Raw genomic sequence first — 16942 nt, 5'->3', positions numbered from 1 at the left:
GATCAGAGATCCATTTGAGGAATGTACAGTATAAAAGGAACAGGGAGATCATTATTAGTTGGCTGTGATGTGCTCAACTATACTTTCTTCAGCCTAATTAGAAATAGCCTTAAAATAGAGGGGCATAATTTACAGCTACAGAAATATCTCATTTGAGGTAGGAGGGGCGTCAAAATAAACTGAAGCATGAGGGGCAGTAAAATAGCTTGCCTCACTCATACTGTCAAACAATAATAAGATAGGACTAGAACTCAGATCTCATATGCCATCTCTGAGACTTTTCTCTAGCTCAGATTATGTCAAAGAGAACAGAGAGTCACCAGGGCTACGTGATAGATGATCTCTAATTCCTCTTCCTTTTTTTGTTCTGTCTAGGAATTGTGCATAAAGGGAATGGAGAAAACATGTTCATTTCCCAGCAGCCTCCAGTCATCTCAACCATCATGGGAAATGGGCACCAGAGAAGTGTTGCCTGCACCAACTGCAATGGCCTAGCCCACAACAATAAACTTTTTGCTCCAGTTGCCTTAGCATCTGGCCCCGATGGCAGTGTTTATATCGGGGACTTCAATTTTGTAAGGAGAATATTTCCATCAGGAAATTCCATTAGTATTTTGGAATTAAGGTAAGTTGTCCTGGATTTCTTTGCTCTGGCCTATGGATAAGTGTGTTAGCAGATATAAGGTTACTTGGACTGAATTTTAATGTACTATGGAATTCGTGGCCCATCCTGTCTGTTTTACCCTTTATTCAGCAGCAACTGCTTTCTAAACAAATGTGTTAGTGGTAAATCAGCAGCCATACCAAAAAAAGATGAAACATGGGCTACACGTGCATGTTAACTAATCCAGATTTGTTGGGATAAAATTTGGTAGTACAGTCTGCTACCAATTGGACGCTTCCAGTAAAATATGGGTTCTGCCAGGTCTTCTCTCTGGCTTTAAGCTTCCTGCTTATTCTACTGTAGTAAGTTCTGACAGCTGGGCTGCAGCACCATAAAGAAGGCCATAGTGCAGAGATAGAAGTTCCTGTCACTCTCTCACGTACAGGAGAAAACAACACTTCCCCATGGACAGTGCCATTCCCAGTAGTTTTCCCTCGTCCACAAACTTGCTTTGGACTTTCCAGCAAAGGTGTTATCTGTTGCTTCCATTCTCAAATGTTCACTTTGAGCATTACAATTGACTGAGGTGGCAAAGATGAAGGAAATAAAGGGGGAAAAATGGGTGTGGGAGAATGGATGCCTCATCCACTGGCTGACCTCTCCAATTTTTCATAGACTGCTCCCATGACCTTAATAGCTGTACTTCCTCAGAGCTAAGGGAGAGAAACTCTTCCACATAGATGATCATTCCCTGTACAGTTATAGGTCCTTGGGAATTTAGACAGGAGCCTAATGATTCAGGTATGCAAGAATAATAACGTGTTATGAAGTCTATCCATGGCCTAAATGGATGATATGACTCCCCCCAACTAGTCTCCAAACTTAAAAGCTTGATTTATAGGGGCACTGAAAAGGTTAACATGTAGGAATGTCTTCTTTCTCTGAAATGAATCAGCAGGCAAGTATATGGAACTAAGAACCATTCCCATTACATATAGTAGGCAGGATACTGGGAAAATATTTATTTGAATGAAGCCCTACATAAAGAATATACCATCTAACACTTTCATCTCCTCCCCATGGGTGTCTTTATGTATGTAATATTTCAGTAGATTTTAAGAGAATTTCTGCCTGTTCAACATCTCCTAGCCCACAAATCAGACAATTAGCCTGATACATTGGAAATCAGAGTCAGAAAATCTGGCTTCAAATCTCACCTGTGATGCTTACTACCTGTGTGACACTGGGCAAGCCACTTCACCTTATGGAGCTCCGTTTCCTCAGGATGGGCCTAGCTGACCTCTGAGGTCCTTTCCGGTTCCTGTGATCTCAGTCAGCCCATCTTTCCCATTCTAGCTCTGCAGGACACAGATGTGTACCTCTAGAGCCATTTGCTCATTTAGGGTTGGGGTGAGGATACTATTTTAAAACTTTTGGAGCAGCTAGGTGGTGCAGTGGATAGAGCTCCAGGCTTGGAGTCAGGAGGACCTGAGTTCAAATCCGGCCTCTGACACTTGACACTTACTAGCTGTGTGACCCTGGGCAGGGGTCCCCAATTGCTTCACCAAAAAAAAAAAAAAAACTTTCTCTGATGCTTTGGAGAACTGAACAGAATAGTTCTAATGTGGTCCAAGAAGCTTCTGGTACCATCTAATGGACTGCCTCATAAAATGGTGGCTGCCCCATATGTCAACTCCAATGAGGAAGGAATTATCTGGCCTCCCTATGTTCTCCTACAGTAGAGCCTAAAGAATAACGACAAGAAATTAGGCCTGGAAGCAAGGAAAGTATGAAGTCAATCAACATTTATTGAACAACCAGTGAATACAGAAGGCACTATAGAAGGTCATTCAAAGTACTGAACAAACTTTGGTTAATTTTCAGTTAACACTCAACTACTTGTCTATGCTTATGTACACATACAGGCACGTGTACCTACACACACACACACACACACACAAGTACATTAGGAATTTTTTTATATACATAATTTTCCTGATTGTCATGTTTGCTTTGGCACCCGTCTGTCCCCTTTATCTTAGCCTGAGTTATTCCTTCTTGCCTGGCTGGGGAAATCTTCCAGTCCCAAGCCCCCATCCCTTTTTTCACATCAATTCACTCCAGTTTTAATAAATTTCTTAATTATAATTACAAATGTTACCATAGGAAAAAAAGATATTAAATCCCTTTGCTAATAAAAAATAGGTACAGAGGCAAATTCAAGCTCAGAACAGATCAAGCAAGTCCAAAGAAAAGCAACAGTCTGCAAAATGCTGCTTCTTCCACTTCTGGAAAGCCCTGGCCCATGCAAGAGCAGTGGGGACATAGGAAGAGACCTTCCCAGCAGTGGGATGGGAGTTCACCTACTTTGCAGCTGCACAGCTTTGGCCAACAACCTGTGTTGGTGTTAGTGTGGATGCCGCCTCTGGCAGCACAAATAGTAAGTTCTATATGGCTTCATCAAAGGTCCTCAAGAATTGCTCTGGAGGAAAAATTGAGCACTTTCCAGCCAGTGTGGTGATGAATCTCTGCCTAGCCAGTTTGTCTTTCAGATGACTGGCATACTCAAAGCCTTTATATGGCTATGTAGGATCTTCCAAAGCTTCTGCTCAGCTGACATAACCTTTAAGAATGTAGGATCAGGTGACTCCAGACCACAGTGAGGCAAGAGGAGGGCTTCAATGGTGGCTAGGCAAATTTCTTTTCAGAAAATCTGACACACAGATCAAGGTGATTGTTCCCAGATTTAGAAAGAAGTTGGGTCTGAAAACATTTGGCCTTCTTCCCGAAACCCTGAGGAGGCCTAGGTTTTGGTAGCAGGATGCCAAATATCAGGACGAAGACTGAAAAAAAAGGATTTGTAAATATGAGAACTGTTGAGCAAATGTTTGGTGTCAAATCACCATGGTTTTTTCAGTTTCTAGGTTTTTGTCAAGTTGTTTGGCATCTTACTATCATACCTCTCTGATTCTGTTCAGCTGACTCTCATAAGGGAATGAACTCTCAAAGGAAAAAGGGTAGATCTCTGTACAAACAAACAAAAGTTAGGAAGATTTTTCTCAGGTACTTCTCTTCATTTAAATGTCACATTTAGAAGTCACCTATCCTTGCCCTTTGTCTTCTGATCCTAACCTCTCGGCCTTCCATCTCTCCCTCAGCCTTGTTCTTCCTAACCCTCTTTTGTAGCTTCAGCGGGGCCTGCAGCACCTCCTCTGCTCCCACTTTGCATGTGCTCTGACCTCACTTTCCTCTCTTCACAATCTTGATACTCTCGGTGACCATGTCCCTTGAATTCCTCATTCCCTTGTCCTTCTGCCAAACCAAACGTCAGGCAGTGCCTACGCCTGCCTTCTCTGTTCTATACTCGTATGCTGCCCAACAGGGCCCAGTGAATGGGGCTCCGTGTCAACGAAGCCACCATATCTAACTGTGAGCACACTGAAATTTTCTAGGTAAAAATCAGTTATGTGCCTCAGTGAGGAGGCAGCCACTCTGTCTGTCCCAGGTTTCTGTTCAAGTAACTTAATTGTTTGTCCCGGTACATGGTGGCTGCCATCCTGAGCTAAGTCATCTGTTGTACTATTGACTACTGGTGGAGCTGTGAATGGAAAAGTGAGAGTGTGAAGGAATTAGACAGAGCTCAGAATTAGACCTCCTAGGTTCTTCTTGTCACTGCCAAGTATTGAGTATATACATCCATGTAAATATATGTAGATATGTGTACACACACATGAATCTGAGCATTTTTCCATTTGCCTATCTAGCAAATTATTACATCTTGAGCAGCTTCTTGTGAATCTTTAAGTTTAGAGTATTTTGAGATCCAGTCATGCTTCCTAACATCATTCCATGACATTAGGCTTGTCCCTGTTGAGATGTTTTCTCTCTACCAGGTTCAAATACGTTCATTCATACTTTGGCACCACATGGACTAGAATCCCAGGATCCCAGATTTCGACTGGAAAGTGCAACCTTGGAGGGTCCGAGAAACAAAGGAGGCATTTGCCTAGGTCACCCAGGCAGGTGGGAACAGGTCTGATACTGGAACCCAGCTTCTCTGCCTCTTGATTCACATCTTTTCTTATTGTACCACCTTGTCTTTCCTTGGCCTCTCCCCCTTGGCAGATGTTTGGGGTCTGAAATGTCCTCCTGTAATTTCCATCTGCAGCTCCCGGCATGGCAGTCCTTCAGATAACTGGAGCTAGCACTCATGTCTCCCTGAGTCTTCTTAGCCTTCTCCAGGCTAAACAGTGCTGGTTCCTGAGGTGTCAGTCTCCATGTACTATGTCATCCTGTTCCTCATTTTTTATTTAGGGGCATAGAGCCACTCTGGGGTCTCCTGATGTTATCTAGAGCAATTTTAAAAAGTAAAAATAAGTTCTGTTATCAAGGGCTTTGCAAGAATCCAAGTGGTCAGTATCACCTTGTACCCCTCTCATCTGCTAATTTAGTGATGCTACTAGAAACTCCATTAAGGATGACTGGCAATGAGCTGTTCCAAAACCAAATAGAACTCCTACTCCTGTTGTTCAGGATTCTGTTTGAGATTATAAAAGTTGAATGGTTGTTGAGTCCAAGCCCCTAATTTTACTGAGGGGAAAACTGAGACTCCGAAAGGTCCTATGACTTGCCTCGGCCAGCGTTACATGGCTATTACATGTCCTAGTCAGGACTGGAAGTTCAGGCCTTCCTGATGTCAACATAAACCCTGCATCTGTGGTGGCCCAGCGCCTTCCTATGCCAAGCTGTGCTCTGGATATTTATTAGGTGCTTTCCTAAAAAAGAAATAGAGAAGGAAAAAATCATATACTTTAGGGGTAATAGATATAGAGCTGGAAGGGACGTCAGGGGCCATCTAGTGGAACTTCCTCTCATTTGACAGAAGAAAGTAAGGCCCAGCGTGCTGATGTGATTTGTTTAGGGGCAGTCAGGGTTAGGTTGAGAGAGAAAGGCTTCCAGGAAGAGCAGGGTTTGTGCATACTCAGGGTTCAAAACAAAGGGATCCTCTATTTCAGTGCTCTGGGGAACCAGTCAGTAAACAAGCAGTTACTAAGCACCTACTATGTGCCAGGCACTATATTCAATTTTGAGGATACAAAGAAAGGCAAAAACATGGTATGTGTGTGTGTGTGTGTGTGTTGTCATTTTTCAGATGTGTCTGACTCTTTGTGACCCCATTTAGGGTTTTCTTGGCAGAGATACTGGAGTGGTTTGCCATATCCTTCTCCAGATAATTTTACAGATGAGGAAACTGAGGCAAACAACATTAATTGATTTGCCCAGGGTCACACAGCTAGTGTCTGAGGCTGGATTTGAAAGAGTAGTCTTTCTGACTAAAGGCCCAGCAATCTATCCACTGCAGTGCCACCTAGCTGCCCATGGTCCCTGCCATCAAAAAGCTTAAATTGTAATGGGGGAGACAACATACTAACGCTGTCTTAGAAGGAAGACACTAGCTTTGTGGGTTGAGGGAGGACAGGGGACAGGGTGGGGAACCAGGAGAGGCCTCCTGTAGAAGGCAGGATTTGAAATGAGCCCTGAAGGAGGCCAGGGAAGCCAGAAGGCAGAAACAAGAAGGGCAAGCATTGGGGAAGTATGGAGAACAGTCAGTAAAAAGACCTGGAGTCCAGAGATGACATGTCATGTATGAGGAACAACAAGGAGGCCTGTCAGTACCTTTGGATCATGGAGGCAGGGGCTAGGAGCTTCGGGGGTAGTTGGAGAGTAAAGTATAAGAAGATGAGAAACATAGGAAAGGAAGGCTTTCAAAGAGAAATAAGATTTTATGTTTGAGCCTGGAGATGATAGGGACTGGAAGAAGGGCCATTTCTTCTCAGGATGAAGACGTTGCCCAGCCAATAGGGCCAGCCTTATGTGTGAGACAGACTAGACTGTTGCCTATGCATTGTTATTTTATTAGAGGTCTCTCTTGCCTAGTGATATCTCCTCCCCCAACTCTCCAGCCTGCTAGAGTACCTGAAGTCTCTACCATTAGAGGTTCATTCCTTTGGCATTGAATCATCCCTTAAAAATACAACCTCATATAAACTTAACCCACTATGTTGTTACCAGTCATTAATAACTTAACACATTTTAATTTATCAGATTTGCTTTCACCAAAGTGACTGCTGGCTGAGAGACACAAAAGAGATGACTTTTGTTAAAAAGGAGAGAGATCCAAGGCACAATCCATTCATCATAGAGAGGTGGGGTATAGCCTTAAGTAGGTGGCAGTTTGAGGGCTGTGGCTACCTGAGAAAAAAAGACAGAGAGGGGGAACACCAAAAATTCATGATTTTACCAAGGGTCAGCCCTAGTCAAAACTAAAGAAAGAAATAGGTGAAGGCAGGCAGAGGGCTCCAGAGCCATAGCTTGGCATTGCTGTGAAGCTAGGAAAGTATGAAAAGTACAGATTCCTTTTGTGGCACTGAGATTGCAAACAAGATCTCAAGCAGATCAATGGCACCCCCATCCCCACCCCAGTGACCCCCTACACCACCACCTAAAAGCTTTGGAATTCCTCATCAGGTGATGGCTGTCAGTGGGCACCTGGATCTGCCAAGAGCTCACACACTGGCATCTCAGCATGTCATAAGTGGTTAGCTAGACAGCAGGCTAAGTCTTGTGTCAGACTGGCTGCAGGAGTTTCACCAGGTTGACTCGGAGGTGAAGCAAGCTCCCGCCTTCAAAATAACTGTGGTCATTTTTACATCCTCCCTCTGAGACATTAATGAGAGGGGCTGCTTTGCATAATCCAGTCCATCTTTTCCATTTCACATTGAAATTATTGGCAATAACAGTAGCTGCAAGAAAGTCAAATACTGCCTCCCTCCTTCCCTTCTCAGCTGTTCTGTCACATTCCATAGCAAGGACTTGAATCCAAAATTTTCAAAGCCTTTTAATATGCTCAACACCCCTCTCAGAACCAATGCCAAGGGGCCACGTTCAAGGTTCTAACCTGTGTCTGTGTGAGGGTCTTCTACAGGGCTTCTTAAATTTTTTTCCACTCTTGACCCTTTCAGTGCTTCTTAAATTGTGAGGGTCTGCCTGCTCCAGACTTTCATATAAGCGGTTAGCTCAAGCTGCTCTGCCCTTACGTTGTACTTTGAGACCTATGGTGGAGCTCCTCCAACAAGAAGCCACAGAAATAGTATGATCCTGGGGCAATTAGTCATTAAGTATTTATGAAAGCAAATAATATATGGTAGGCACTGTGCTAAGCACTAGGAGATGAAGAAAGAGAAAAACATAGTCCCTGCCCTCAAGGAGCTCACGTTCTAATGGAAGAGACAACCTATAAGTAACTAGGAATATAGAAGATGCCCACAGTGTGAATGGAAGGTATTAGCAGTGGGAGAGGCCAAGAAAGGCCTCTGGGATTGAGGCTGTGTCCCAAAGGAGGCCAGAGAAGCCAGGAGGCAAAAATGAGGCATGGGAGATAGTCAGGGAAAAGCAATCAGCAATCCTTCTTGTTCCTTTTGACCCATTGAGACAAATCCCTGGGATCCTACCAGTGACCGAGTTCTGCTAGTCTTGAGAATGGTTCCCTTTGAACAGCGAAATCGGTAATGACTCCAAATAGAGGCATTTGTGTGTCTTCTTTTATCCTGCTATCCCAAAGTATATAAACATTTTCTATTTTAGCTGATGAAAGATAGCACCTTCTTTTTTTATTGTTCATGATATCAGGGAAGGCTTTAAGATAAAAATGGCTGTCTAAGAAACTATCATAGACATTTCTTTGGGCAAGAATTGTCTGTCCCCAAGTCAGTGAATTGAGTACCTACCCTCAAGGATGTTGACATCTTCACCTGCCCTGGAACCTCCTGCTTGTTGTGTCTGTTTTGTTCATGCCCAGTGCTGCCCACAGAACTAGGGAACCAAAAGTCCTGACCTTTGGCAGGTCATCTCTGCCTCTGTAACATAGCTGATGACCTCAGCCTTCCATCCTTTACCCAGCTCTACTCACCTGGCCTCAGTCAAATCAGCAGATTGGAGTCACAAGGCGCACTCCCATATCCTTGCATCCAGAGTCTTTTGCTAAAATATCTCTCACTAGGCAGGTGAATATTGGCCTTGATTTGACTTGCTCAGTATTACTGACCACCCACTCTTTTCTTTTGGCTGGCCGCTCCTGGATCATTTGTGCACATTAGAAACAGAGACACCAGACACAGGTGAGTAAACCCTGATTCCCACTTAGAAGCCTATTTCTCAGTATGTTGTAACAGAGAATTTTTCCTTCTTAAATAAATTGACAGGAATAGTGTGAAATTTGAAGTTGTAAGCCAGGTAAGTAAAGAGGGCTCTACTAAGTGAAGCTTTATTGAAGGAACTTTGAGAAAGTTTGGCATCAGAAAATACAGAGGAGAAAATGGAAGCTGGAGAATGAGTACATCACACGAAAGCAGGGTTGTCTTCTCAGGTCCTGGAGCTCTAGCTGTAGGTGATCCCACTATACAGAACTTAAGTAAAAATGGACTCGGTACTTTCCAAGCTTTGGGCAGGGATAGAGGCAGTATAATGAATGACCTAGTGGATATTTCAAGAGAAGCATAGTGGAGGTTTCATCTGCTTCAGTGCAGTGCTGGGTCTGGGCATGGTTCCCACTCGTTGGGGATCTGTAACCTGAGTCTGGATGACTTTTTCTCAGGTCCATTGTAGATTCCTTTCATATATGGGTTAGACTAGGCGGTCACTAAGGTACTGTCTCACTCTCAAACTTTGTGATTCTCTGATATTTTTTCCTACACAGAAAGAGTAATAGGCAAATGTGGAATGCCATAGACCTGCAATTAGTTTCAGTGATTACTTGTGATCCATGTGTTTGTGCATTCCATATGCCAAAACTCTCCTAAATTAGCTGGAATCACAAAGGAGAACATTGAATGTGTTCACTCCCGAGTGCAAATTTTTCACCACATGGCACTGAGAAGGTTTTTTTCAGTGGGGTCACATTTGTGCAGTGCCATTGCCTGAATGCCAGGTGTGCTGCCTTGGTTATCAGGTAGCTTGCTAGAAAAATGTTACACAGTATTAATTATAAGCATTAATTGCCCGTTTAACAAGCTATGTGATTGGAACTAGCATGAATGAAGTGATCTTTGCTAGGTTCCTAGGCTTGGCCTGAACGCGTATCTAACATTCAAGTGCCCTCAAATCTAATGGCAAGGTTAAGAGAAAGGTTAGCTCTTCCAGACTCTCCAGTTATTACAAAGGCTGAAGGCCACTGTTCCTGATGCCCAGTGTGTTTTCTGGATCATCTTCTCTATGGGCTTTGGCCAATTTTCCAAAGGTCAGTCCTGTTTCCAAGCTCCCGAGCCCATGTGGGAATCAGCATACAGCCTCTTTGTGGAACTACATCAACTCTGAATTTGCTGGTTTTGCTTTCCTGGAGTCCATCAATGGCCAAGAAAATGGCATCCATGAGGTTTTACTTTGGTATTCAGGGCTATTTCATTTTCTCAATGCCAGCCCTGACACCCTGAGCAAAAGCAATTTGGAGAACCTCCACAATGGAAATTGTACACACATACTTTCTTCAGCTGACTTCTAGTCCTGGTCTAGCCTCTGACATGTTAGCAACCCTGGGCGCGTGCGTGCACGCAAACACACACACACATACATACATACACATACACACTCTCACTCCTTTACCACCTACTTGTCATTGGGTGCCCTCAACTGAGGTTTGGGAAGAATGATCATTCAAATTTCCCTCACAGGCATGGTAGTGATATTCAATAATGGATGAAGGTAATGCATTCCAAAGTGCTTTTGTGCGGGTAACATTTCCCTTGGAGAAAGAGCCTATCTTCCTAAACAAAGCATGATTCATTTAACTCTGTTGAAACTTGCAGAAAGTCATTATCAAAGCGATGAAGGCTATTTCCAGGTGAGGTCACAGCCCCTTCATCATTCTGGAAGGATGTTAGTTGACTGGCAGTTTTGGAAGAGGAAACATCAACTCAGTGTAAAGTTTTACAAGCCCTGCATCAAGCCATCTTTGTTTTCACAATGTGCTGTTTGCTGGGACTGCCAAGTCAATTTAGGGTTCTGCTGGGAGTCTTTCCACTTTCATCACAATACCTCTTCTGCTGGTCCCAGAGCTGGAAGCTGCCCCTGGAGGCCCCCAGATTCAGCACCAGTTTGCCCGGGAGTTTTTTCCAGCACTGAATCTACAAGCCTCCTATCTCCACATTATTATCCATGAATATATTTGGGGGACAGGCAGCAGGGAAGACCATCAGATTGTAGTAGGATGTTCTACTTCGTAAAGAGGCATGCCAAGGCATGCTTAATTGCATGGATGGCTCCCACCCCTCTCTTTTCTTTGAGTCAATAGATGAGACCTAAATGAATATGCCATCTTCCAGAGTCTGGCTCGAGATCCAGTGAACTGGAAAAAGGTGATTTAATAGGAGTGTGTAATCTCTTCTAATCTCTTCCCTACTACTGGTAAAACAAACAAACAAAAACCACTCCAAGTATGGAACCTCCTGATGGTGGATCTGGCTCATCCTCTTGGTACAAAATGGACAATAGAAGCATGTTCAGAGAGTCAAGAATCGTTCTGTTTTTGACCAAGATCAGAGGAGCGGGGGGGGAGGGAAAGGAAGGAGAGGCGCTGAACAGATGACTACATAAAGCTTTGCTTTGCTTCTCCTCAGCACAAGTCCTGCTCACAAATACTATCTAGCTGTGGATCCAGTGTCTGAAGCCCTTTACCTATCAGACACAAATACGAGAAGAGTCTACAGGTTGAGATCTCTCGGAGAAACCAAAGATCTGGCGAAGAATTTTGACACAGTGGCGGGAACAGGTGATCAATGCCTTCCCTTTGACCAGAGTCATTGTGGAGATGGAGGGAGAGCATCAGAAGCTTCACTCAACAGCCCCAGAGGTAAGAAAGTGGCCAGTTATACTTCATGAAAGCACAAGAATGATCACACTGGATCAGACCTCTGGTCTGTCCCAGTTGTGCCTCTGACATTGAGAAAAGTCATGGTTGTCCTTTATTTCTGCCTCAGTGAATGAATGAATAAAAAAATCATTTAATAAGCACTTACTATGTGCCAAGCACTGTATTAAGCCTTTAGAATACAAATACCAGTAAAGAAGAGGGCCCTTTCCCTCAAGGTACTTACATTCCAATGGGAGAAATGACACAGCTAGAGAAAGGTGACTAAGGAAGAACACTTATGTTTGTAAAATTGTAAGCTTGGTGAGTGAGGCTACACCCTATCCAGAGTTAATTCAGTTATGGTTGTGGTTCCAGAACAGGTAGGAGGATGGTGGGGAGGAAAAGAAAAGGTAAGCCCATACACAAGCCAAGTCTATGAAGGAGATGGCTGGAAAGTTGGGAACCGAGTGATTCCAGTGGCTGGGACTTTGCTGAAAAGGCATTGGGGAGAGGCAGTCACTGCTCAGAGGAACAGGGCCTTAAAGCACAAGCTCCTCTAGGCCAAGGGTGTTAACCTTTTTTGTGTGTCCTTATACCCACTTGGCAGTCTGGCGAAGCTTGTAGACCCCTTCTCAGGATGTTTTTTAAATGCATAAAATAACATGAATAAGATTACAAAGGAAATTGATTATATTGTAATACAGTTACCAAAATATTAAGAAACAAGTTGATGGCCTAGGGGTTCAGAATCTGGTTTCTGGTGTGGGTGGCTGGGTAGTTGTGTTGAGACATGGGAGGCTATAGAGAAGATGGCCAGAGAACAGATAATAGGAAGATAAGAACATTCCCTCCAACATCCAGAACTGCTCTTGCTGTCATGGAATGGATCTGTCATCAGTGAGTTTACCTAAATCCTTCTCAAAGTTGTTTATAATCTATATTGTACCACCTCAGAGATAAGTTCTAAAGGTTGACTCCCTCATGTGTATGGTAGGACTTTGCTTTTTTTGTATTTGAAAGTGACCTCTCTGAAGCTGCAGAGGGAATCCCCTTCATTCTTACATCCAAGATTTTGTGTCCAAGTCAGGGTTCTCCCTCTCCCTCTCCTTCTCTTTTGTAATCATAGATTTCAGTCATATGCTCCCTTAATCTTTGTCTTTCTCATCTGAAGAGTCCTTTTTATTCTACCCTCGTAGCATCTTCCGTCTCCCCTGGATCATTGAAGTGCTATCCTTCAGACCTTGTCTTGCTTATCTTTTGAACACATTAAAAACATATAATCGACTCTAGCTGGCCTTATGAAGATCCTGAGTAGCAGCATGGTATAGAGGATAGAGGCCTGGCCTTTGAGGATGGAAAATCTGGCTTCAAGTCATGCCTAACTGGGGGACCTCAGGCGAGCCTTTTAATACCTCATTGCCCCCAGGAGACTCTCTGAGACTTGGAGTTACAGATGAGATGACATGGTAGGAGGGAGTTTCCACACTCGGAACTCCCCACGTGATGAAATCACGACTCTACCCCTTCCAAAATTCAGCTCTTATTTATATCAAATGCCAGATGTTCCTTTTCTCACCATTTGACATTTGCAATGTCAGGATGAAATCCCATTTCCCTTCAGAATTTAAATCTTGCGCTTTTCCTTAAGGCCTGTGTTTTCCATTAAGTTAGATCCAATGGCTTTTCCCTTCTTGAATTTCTTTTCCCAGCCTGCCCTCCCATGGAAAGTTAGATAGTGTGCTTGTTATTATTATCTGTTGTTTCATCTCCCCAGCTAGATTGTAAACTCCTTGGGGGCAGAAGCTGTGACTGATGAGAAGGGAAATATGTGGGTGATGATGGGCCCTTTATATCCATTGGCTCATATGAGCCTCACTACCACCCTGAGAGGAAGGTCATGGCACCATCTAGTGGGAAGGAACCTTGGAAATCACCCAGCTTGGCACCATAGCATCTAGGTGGAGCAATGGATAAAGAGATCTCTGGGCCTAGCGTCAGAAAGACCTAAGTTTAACCCTGCCTCAGATACTTACTAGCTCTGTGACCCTGGGCAAGTCACCTAACCTCTATCTGGCTCAATTTCCTCGAATGTAAAATGGAGACAATCATCTCCCAGAGTGGTTGTAAAGATAAAATGAGATGATGTGTATAATGGGCTTTGCAAACCTCCAAGCTTCAAGCTCTACGTAAATGCTGGTAGTTGTTGTTATTGTTGTTGTTATTGTTATTATATGTAGCCTCAGGCTCTTAATCCTCCTCCCAAGAGGAAGCTGAGATCAAGAAAGGGGCAGTCCCTTACCCAGCATCATACAGGAAGGGGGAGGCATGGCTGAGCTGGTCCCAGGTCTCCTAACTGAAGCTGCCACTGGGCCCTGTTGGCTGCCTCTTGGTACCTAACAGCGTGGTATGGAGCCCCTCACACAAGGGGGCACAGCAGGGTCACTAGTCTATTTCTCTGTGTAATCTTTTGATAAGTTTGATAGGGATAAGTTTTTGTTTTTCCCCTCTAAGGAGATGCATGGCCCAACAAATGGTGACACATTGTGAAATATACATTTTGAAATGTCATGCTTTTCTTGAATTGCCATTTGGATTCAGGGCATCATCTCGCTCTTCGCTGCCTTTCCTGGACCTGCTCAGGCCAAGGCTCCCGATGCAAATAGGCCTGACTCCCCTGACTGACTCTGAGCATGCTCTGGGGAGGAAGCAGACCCCCATTGGGCTTGACATCATTGACGATGCACTTCCCTTTGCTTCTGCCACAGAGATTACACAAAGTTCAGCTTCTCCAAAGAAATGAAAAAGCTGGGGGAGTCTCAGCTTTGGGACACTGGAAACAGCAATAAGAGTTCTGATGGACAGGATTTACATGGCCTGGTAAAGCCTTAGTAATAGGAGTTTCTCCTTCTATTAAAGTGAATATTAAACTGAGTTGTACTTCATGGCATAGGGAGGCATGTATTTCCCATCACCTATTTTTTTTTTTGCCACTTAGTGTACTTCATAGAATTCAAAAGTGGCAGGGGCTGAACCGCCCAGGTAAGACCCTTGTCTGTTCCCTGCTGACAAGTCTCCAAGCCCCACAACCTCTCTTGATTATCCATTCCAGGATTTTAGTCCCTGAGAGTCAGGACATTTTTTCCCCAAGAATCACAGAATCTTTGAGTTGGCAGGGACCTCCGTGGTCATCTATCTGGTCCAACTGATTCCACCAAGGAATATCCACCATCACATACCCAACAAGTGATCGTCTCTCTTCTGCTCAAAGCTCCTCAAGGAAAAGGAATCCCTTTGCTTTTCTGGTCCAGCCTGCAAGCTGTCCTTTATGGTGACTTTATGATGACCAAGCTCCCTTGGTCTCTGGTGGGTTCTTTGTTCTACCTTAAGAGCCACAGTGGTAAAGATGTGGAGAGCCAAGCCATGTCTACGTGGCAGCAAACACGTGGTCGGAAACTAATTACTACCTTTCCTGTGGAACTCTTATTAAGTGCCACCATTGACTACTTCTGGGTTGGGAGATGGGATTCCAGGGTGGCCAGGGCAGGAAGCAGATCCCAGAACATAGTGAGTTTTCTTTGCTGCTGAGGGGGAGAGAAGTCTGCCACTGATGCTGGGAGGAAGGGCACCCTATGACAATGCTGTTGGCATCTTCTAAATCGGAGGTGTCAAGCATTTGGTGCAGGGAGTGCAGGCCAACCAGATTAAAAAATAATTGGGAAAAAATTTAACAAAGTAAATCAAAGTGTTATAAAACACAGATAACATTCCATTTTGAAATAAAGTCATTATGTGGCCTGCAGGGACCCCTTACTAGATTCGTGCTTTCATTTGAGTTTGACACCACTGCTCTAACTCCCATAACCTAGGCCAGAGCTCCAGTCGACTGACTCTAATTGTAGATCTGCTCAGGTCTTTAGCTCCTCATCTCAGTTTTCTTATCTGTAGAATGAGGGATTGGGACCAGAAGATTGCTAAGGTCCCTTTGACCTCGACCTCAGTAACATGGTTGTTACTGTGTTCAACGTTCTCCTGGTTCTGCTCCCTTCACTCAGCATCAGTCCATACAAGTCTTTCCAGGTTTTTCTGAAGTCTGCCTGCTCATCGTTTCTTATAGCACAATAGTATTCCATTACATTCATATACCACAACTTGCTCAGCCATTCCCCAACTGATGGGCATCCCTTCAATCTCTAATTCTTTGCCACCACAGAAAGAGCTGCTATAAATATTTTGTATGTGTGAGTCCTTTTCCCATTTTTATGATCTCTTCAGGATAAAGCCCTAGAAGTGATATTGCTGGGTCAAAGGGTATGCACATTTTTATAGCCCTTTGGACATAGTTCCAAATTGCTCTCCAAAATGGATGGATCAGTTCACAACTCTACCAACAATGCATTAGTGTTCTAATTTTCCCACGTCTTCTTCAACATTCATTTTCCTGTTTTGTCATGTTAGTCAATCTGATAGGTGTGAATGTGGTATCTCTAATCAATAGTGTTTTAGATCTTTTTTTTTTCATATGACTATAGATAGCTTTAATTCCTTCATCTGAAAACTGCCTGTTCATATCCTTTGACCACTTCTCAATTGGGGAATGACTTGTATTCTTATAAATTTGACTCAGTTCTCTATATATTTTAGAAATGAGGCCCTTATTAGAGACACTGGTCACTCTCCCTTTTTTTGCGAGGAAATCAGGGTTAAGTGACTTGCCCAGAGTCACACTAGTGAGTCACTAGTGTCAAATGTCTGAGGCCGGATTTGAACTCAGGTCTTCCTGACGCCAAGGCTGGTGCTCTGTCCACTGTACCACCTGGCTTCCCCTCCCCCTCTACCTTTTGAAGGATGGAATTATTAAGACACAAAATTATAAGCTTCTCTGATGTGGACACAGAAAGAATTCTAGCAGATCTCTCGATAATTGAGGTCCCAGCATCACACAGGACCACAGATTTAGACAAAAGGGCCCTAACTGATTTGACTGAAAGTGATAGTAGTAGAACATTCTTGACCTCTCTCAGAGTTAGCCAATAGTTCAGCATCAGTACAGGCTTACTGAGCAAATGTTATATGTATAAGAAGACATGGTTACTGGCCCCTCTTATGATATACTTGGACAGAAAAGACTAGAAATGAGACTTAGTCCAAAGCAGTATATAATAGTTGGATCAAGATTAGTATGCAAGTACAGAGGGAATTCACAGGATCACATTCTCTCTTTGCATTTTATCATCTCACGTTGTCTCATTTTTATGAAGGTGATTCCTTGATCCAGTTTTAGTCTCTCTCCTGAACTCCAGTCCTGATGATTTTTAGATGATCTCTTCTTAACCTGTTTCCCTGCCCAGTTGTTTTTAATTTTCCTGACATTTTTTTCAGGTTTTTTCCCAGTCTTTTGATTTTAATATTTCTTGCTGTTTCATTAAGTTGTCAAT

At 43.6% G+C, this 16942-nt stretch overlaps 1 protein-coding gene across 1 annotated transcript in view; it reads left to right on the top strand.

Annotated features, from left to right (window-relative positions):
- Window positions 1–16942, top strand: part of TENM1 (teneurin transmembrane protein 1) — a 540368-nt gene that overhangs the window by 453334 nt on the left and 70092 nt on the right. The window contains exons 18-20 of the mRNA XM_027838584.1: window positions 376–625; window positions 8761–8781; window positions 11275–11507. Coding sequence (XP_027694385.1) covers window positions 376–625; window positions 8761–8781; window positions 11275–11507 — 504 coding nt within the window. The remainder of the gene's footprint in view (window positions 1–375; window positions 626–8760; window positions 8782–11274; window positions 11508–16942) is intronic.

Source organism: Vombatus ursinus, unplaced genomic scaffold, assembly GCF_900497805.2.
Source record: "Vombatus ursinus unplaced genomic scaffold, bare-nosed wombat genome assembly UNPS02004596.1, whole genome shotgun sequence".
Classification (NCBI taxonomy): Eukaryota; Metazoa; Chordata; class Mammalia; order Diprotodontia; family Vombatidae; genus Vombatus; species Vombatus ursinus.
The sequence above is the reverse complement of the archived record's forward strand: the minus strand, read 5'-3'. Positions and strand labels throughout refer to the sequence as shown.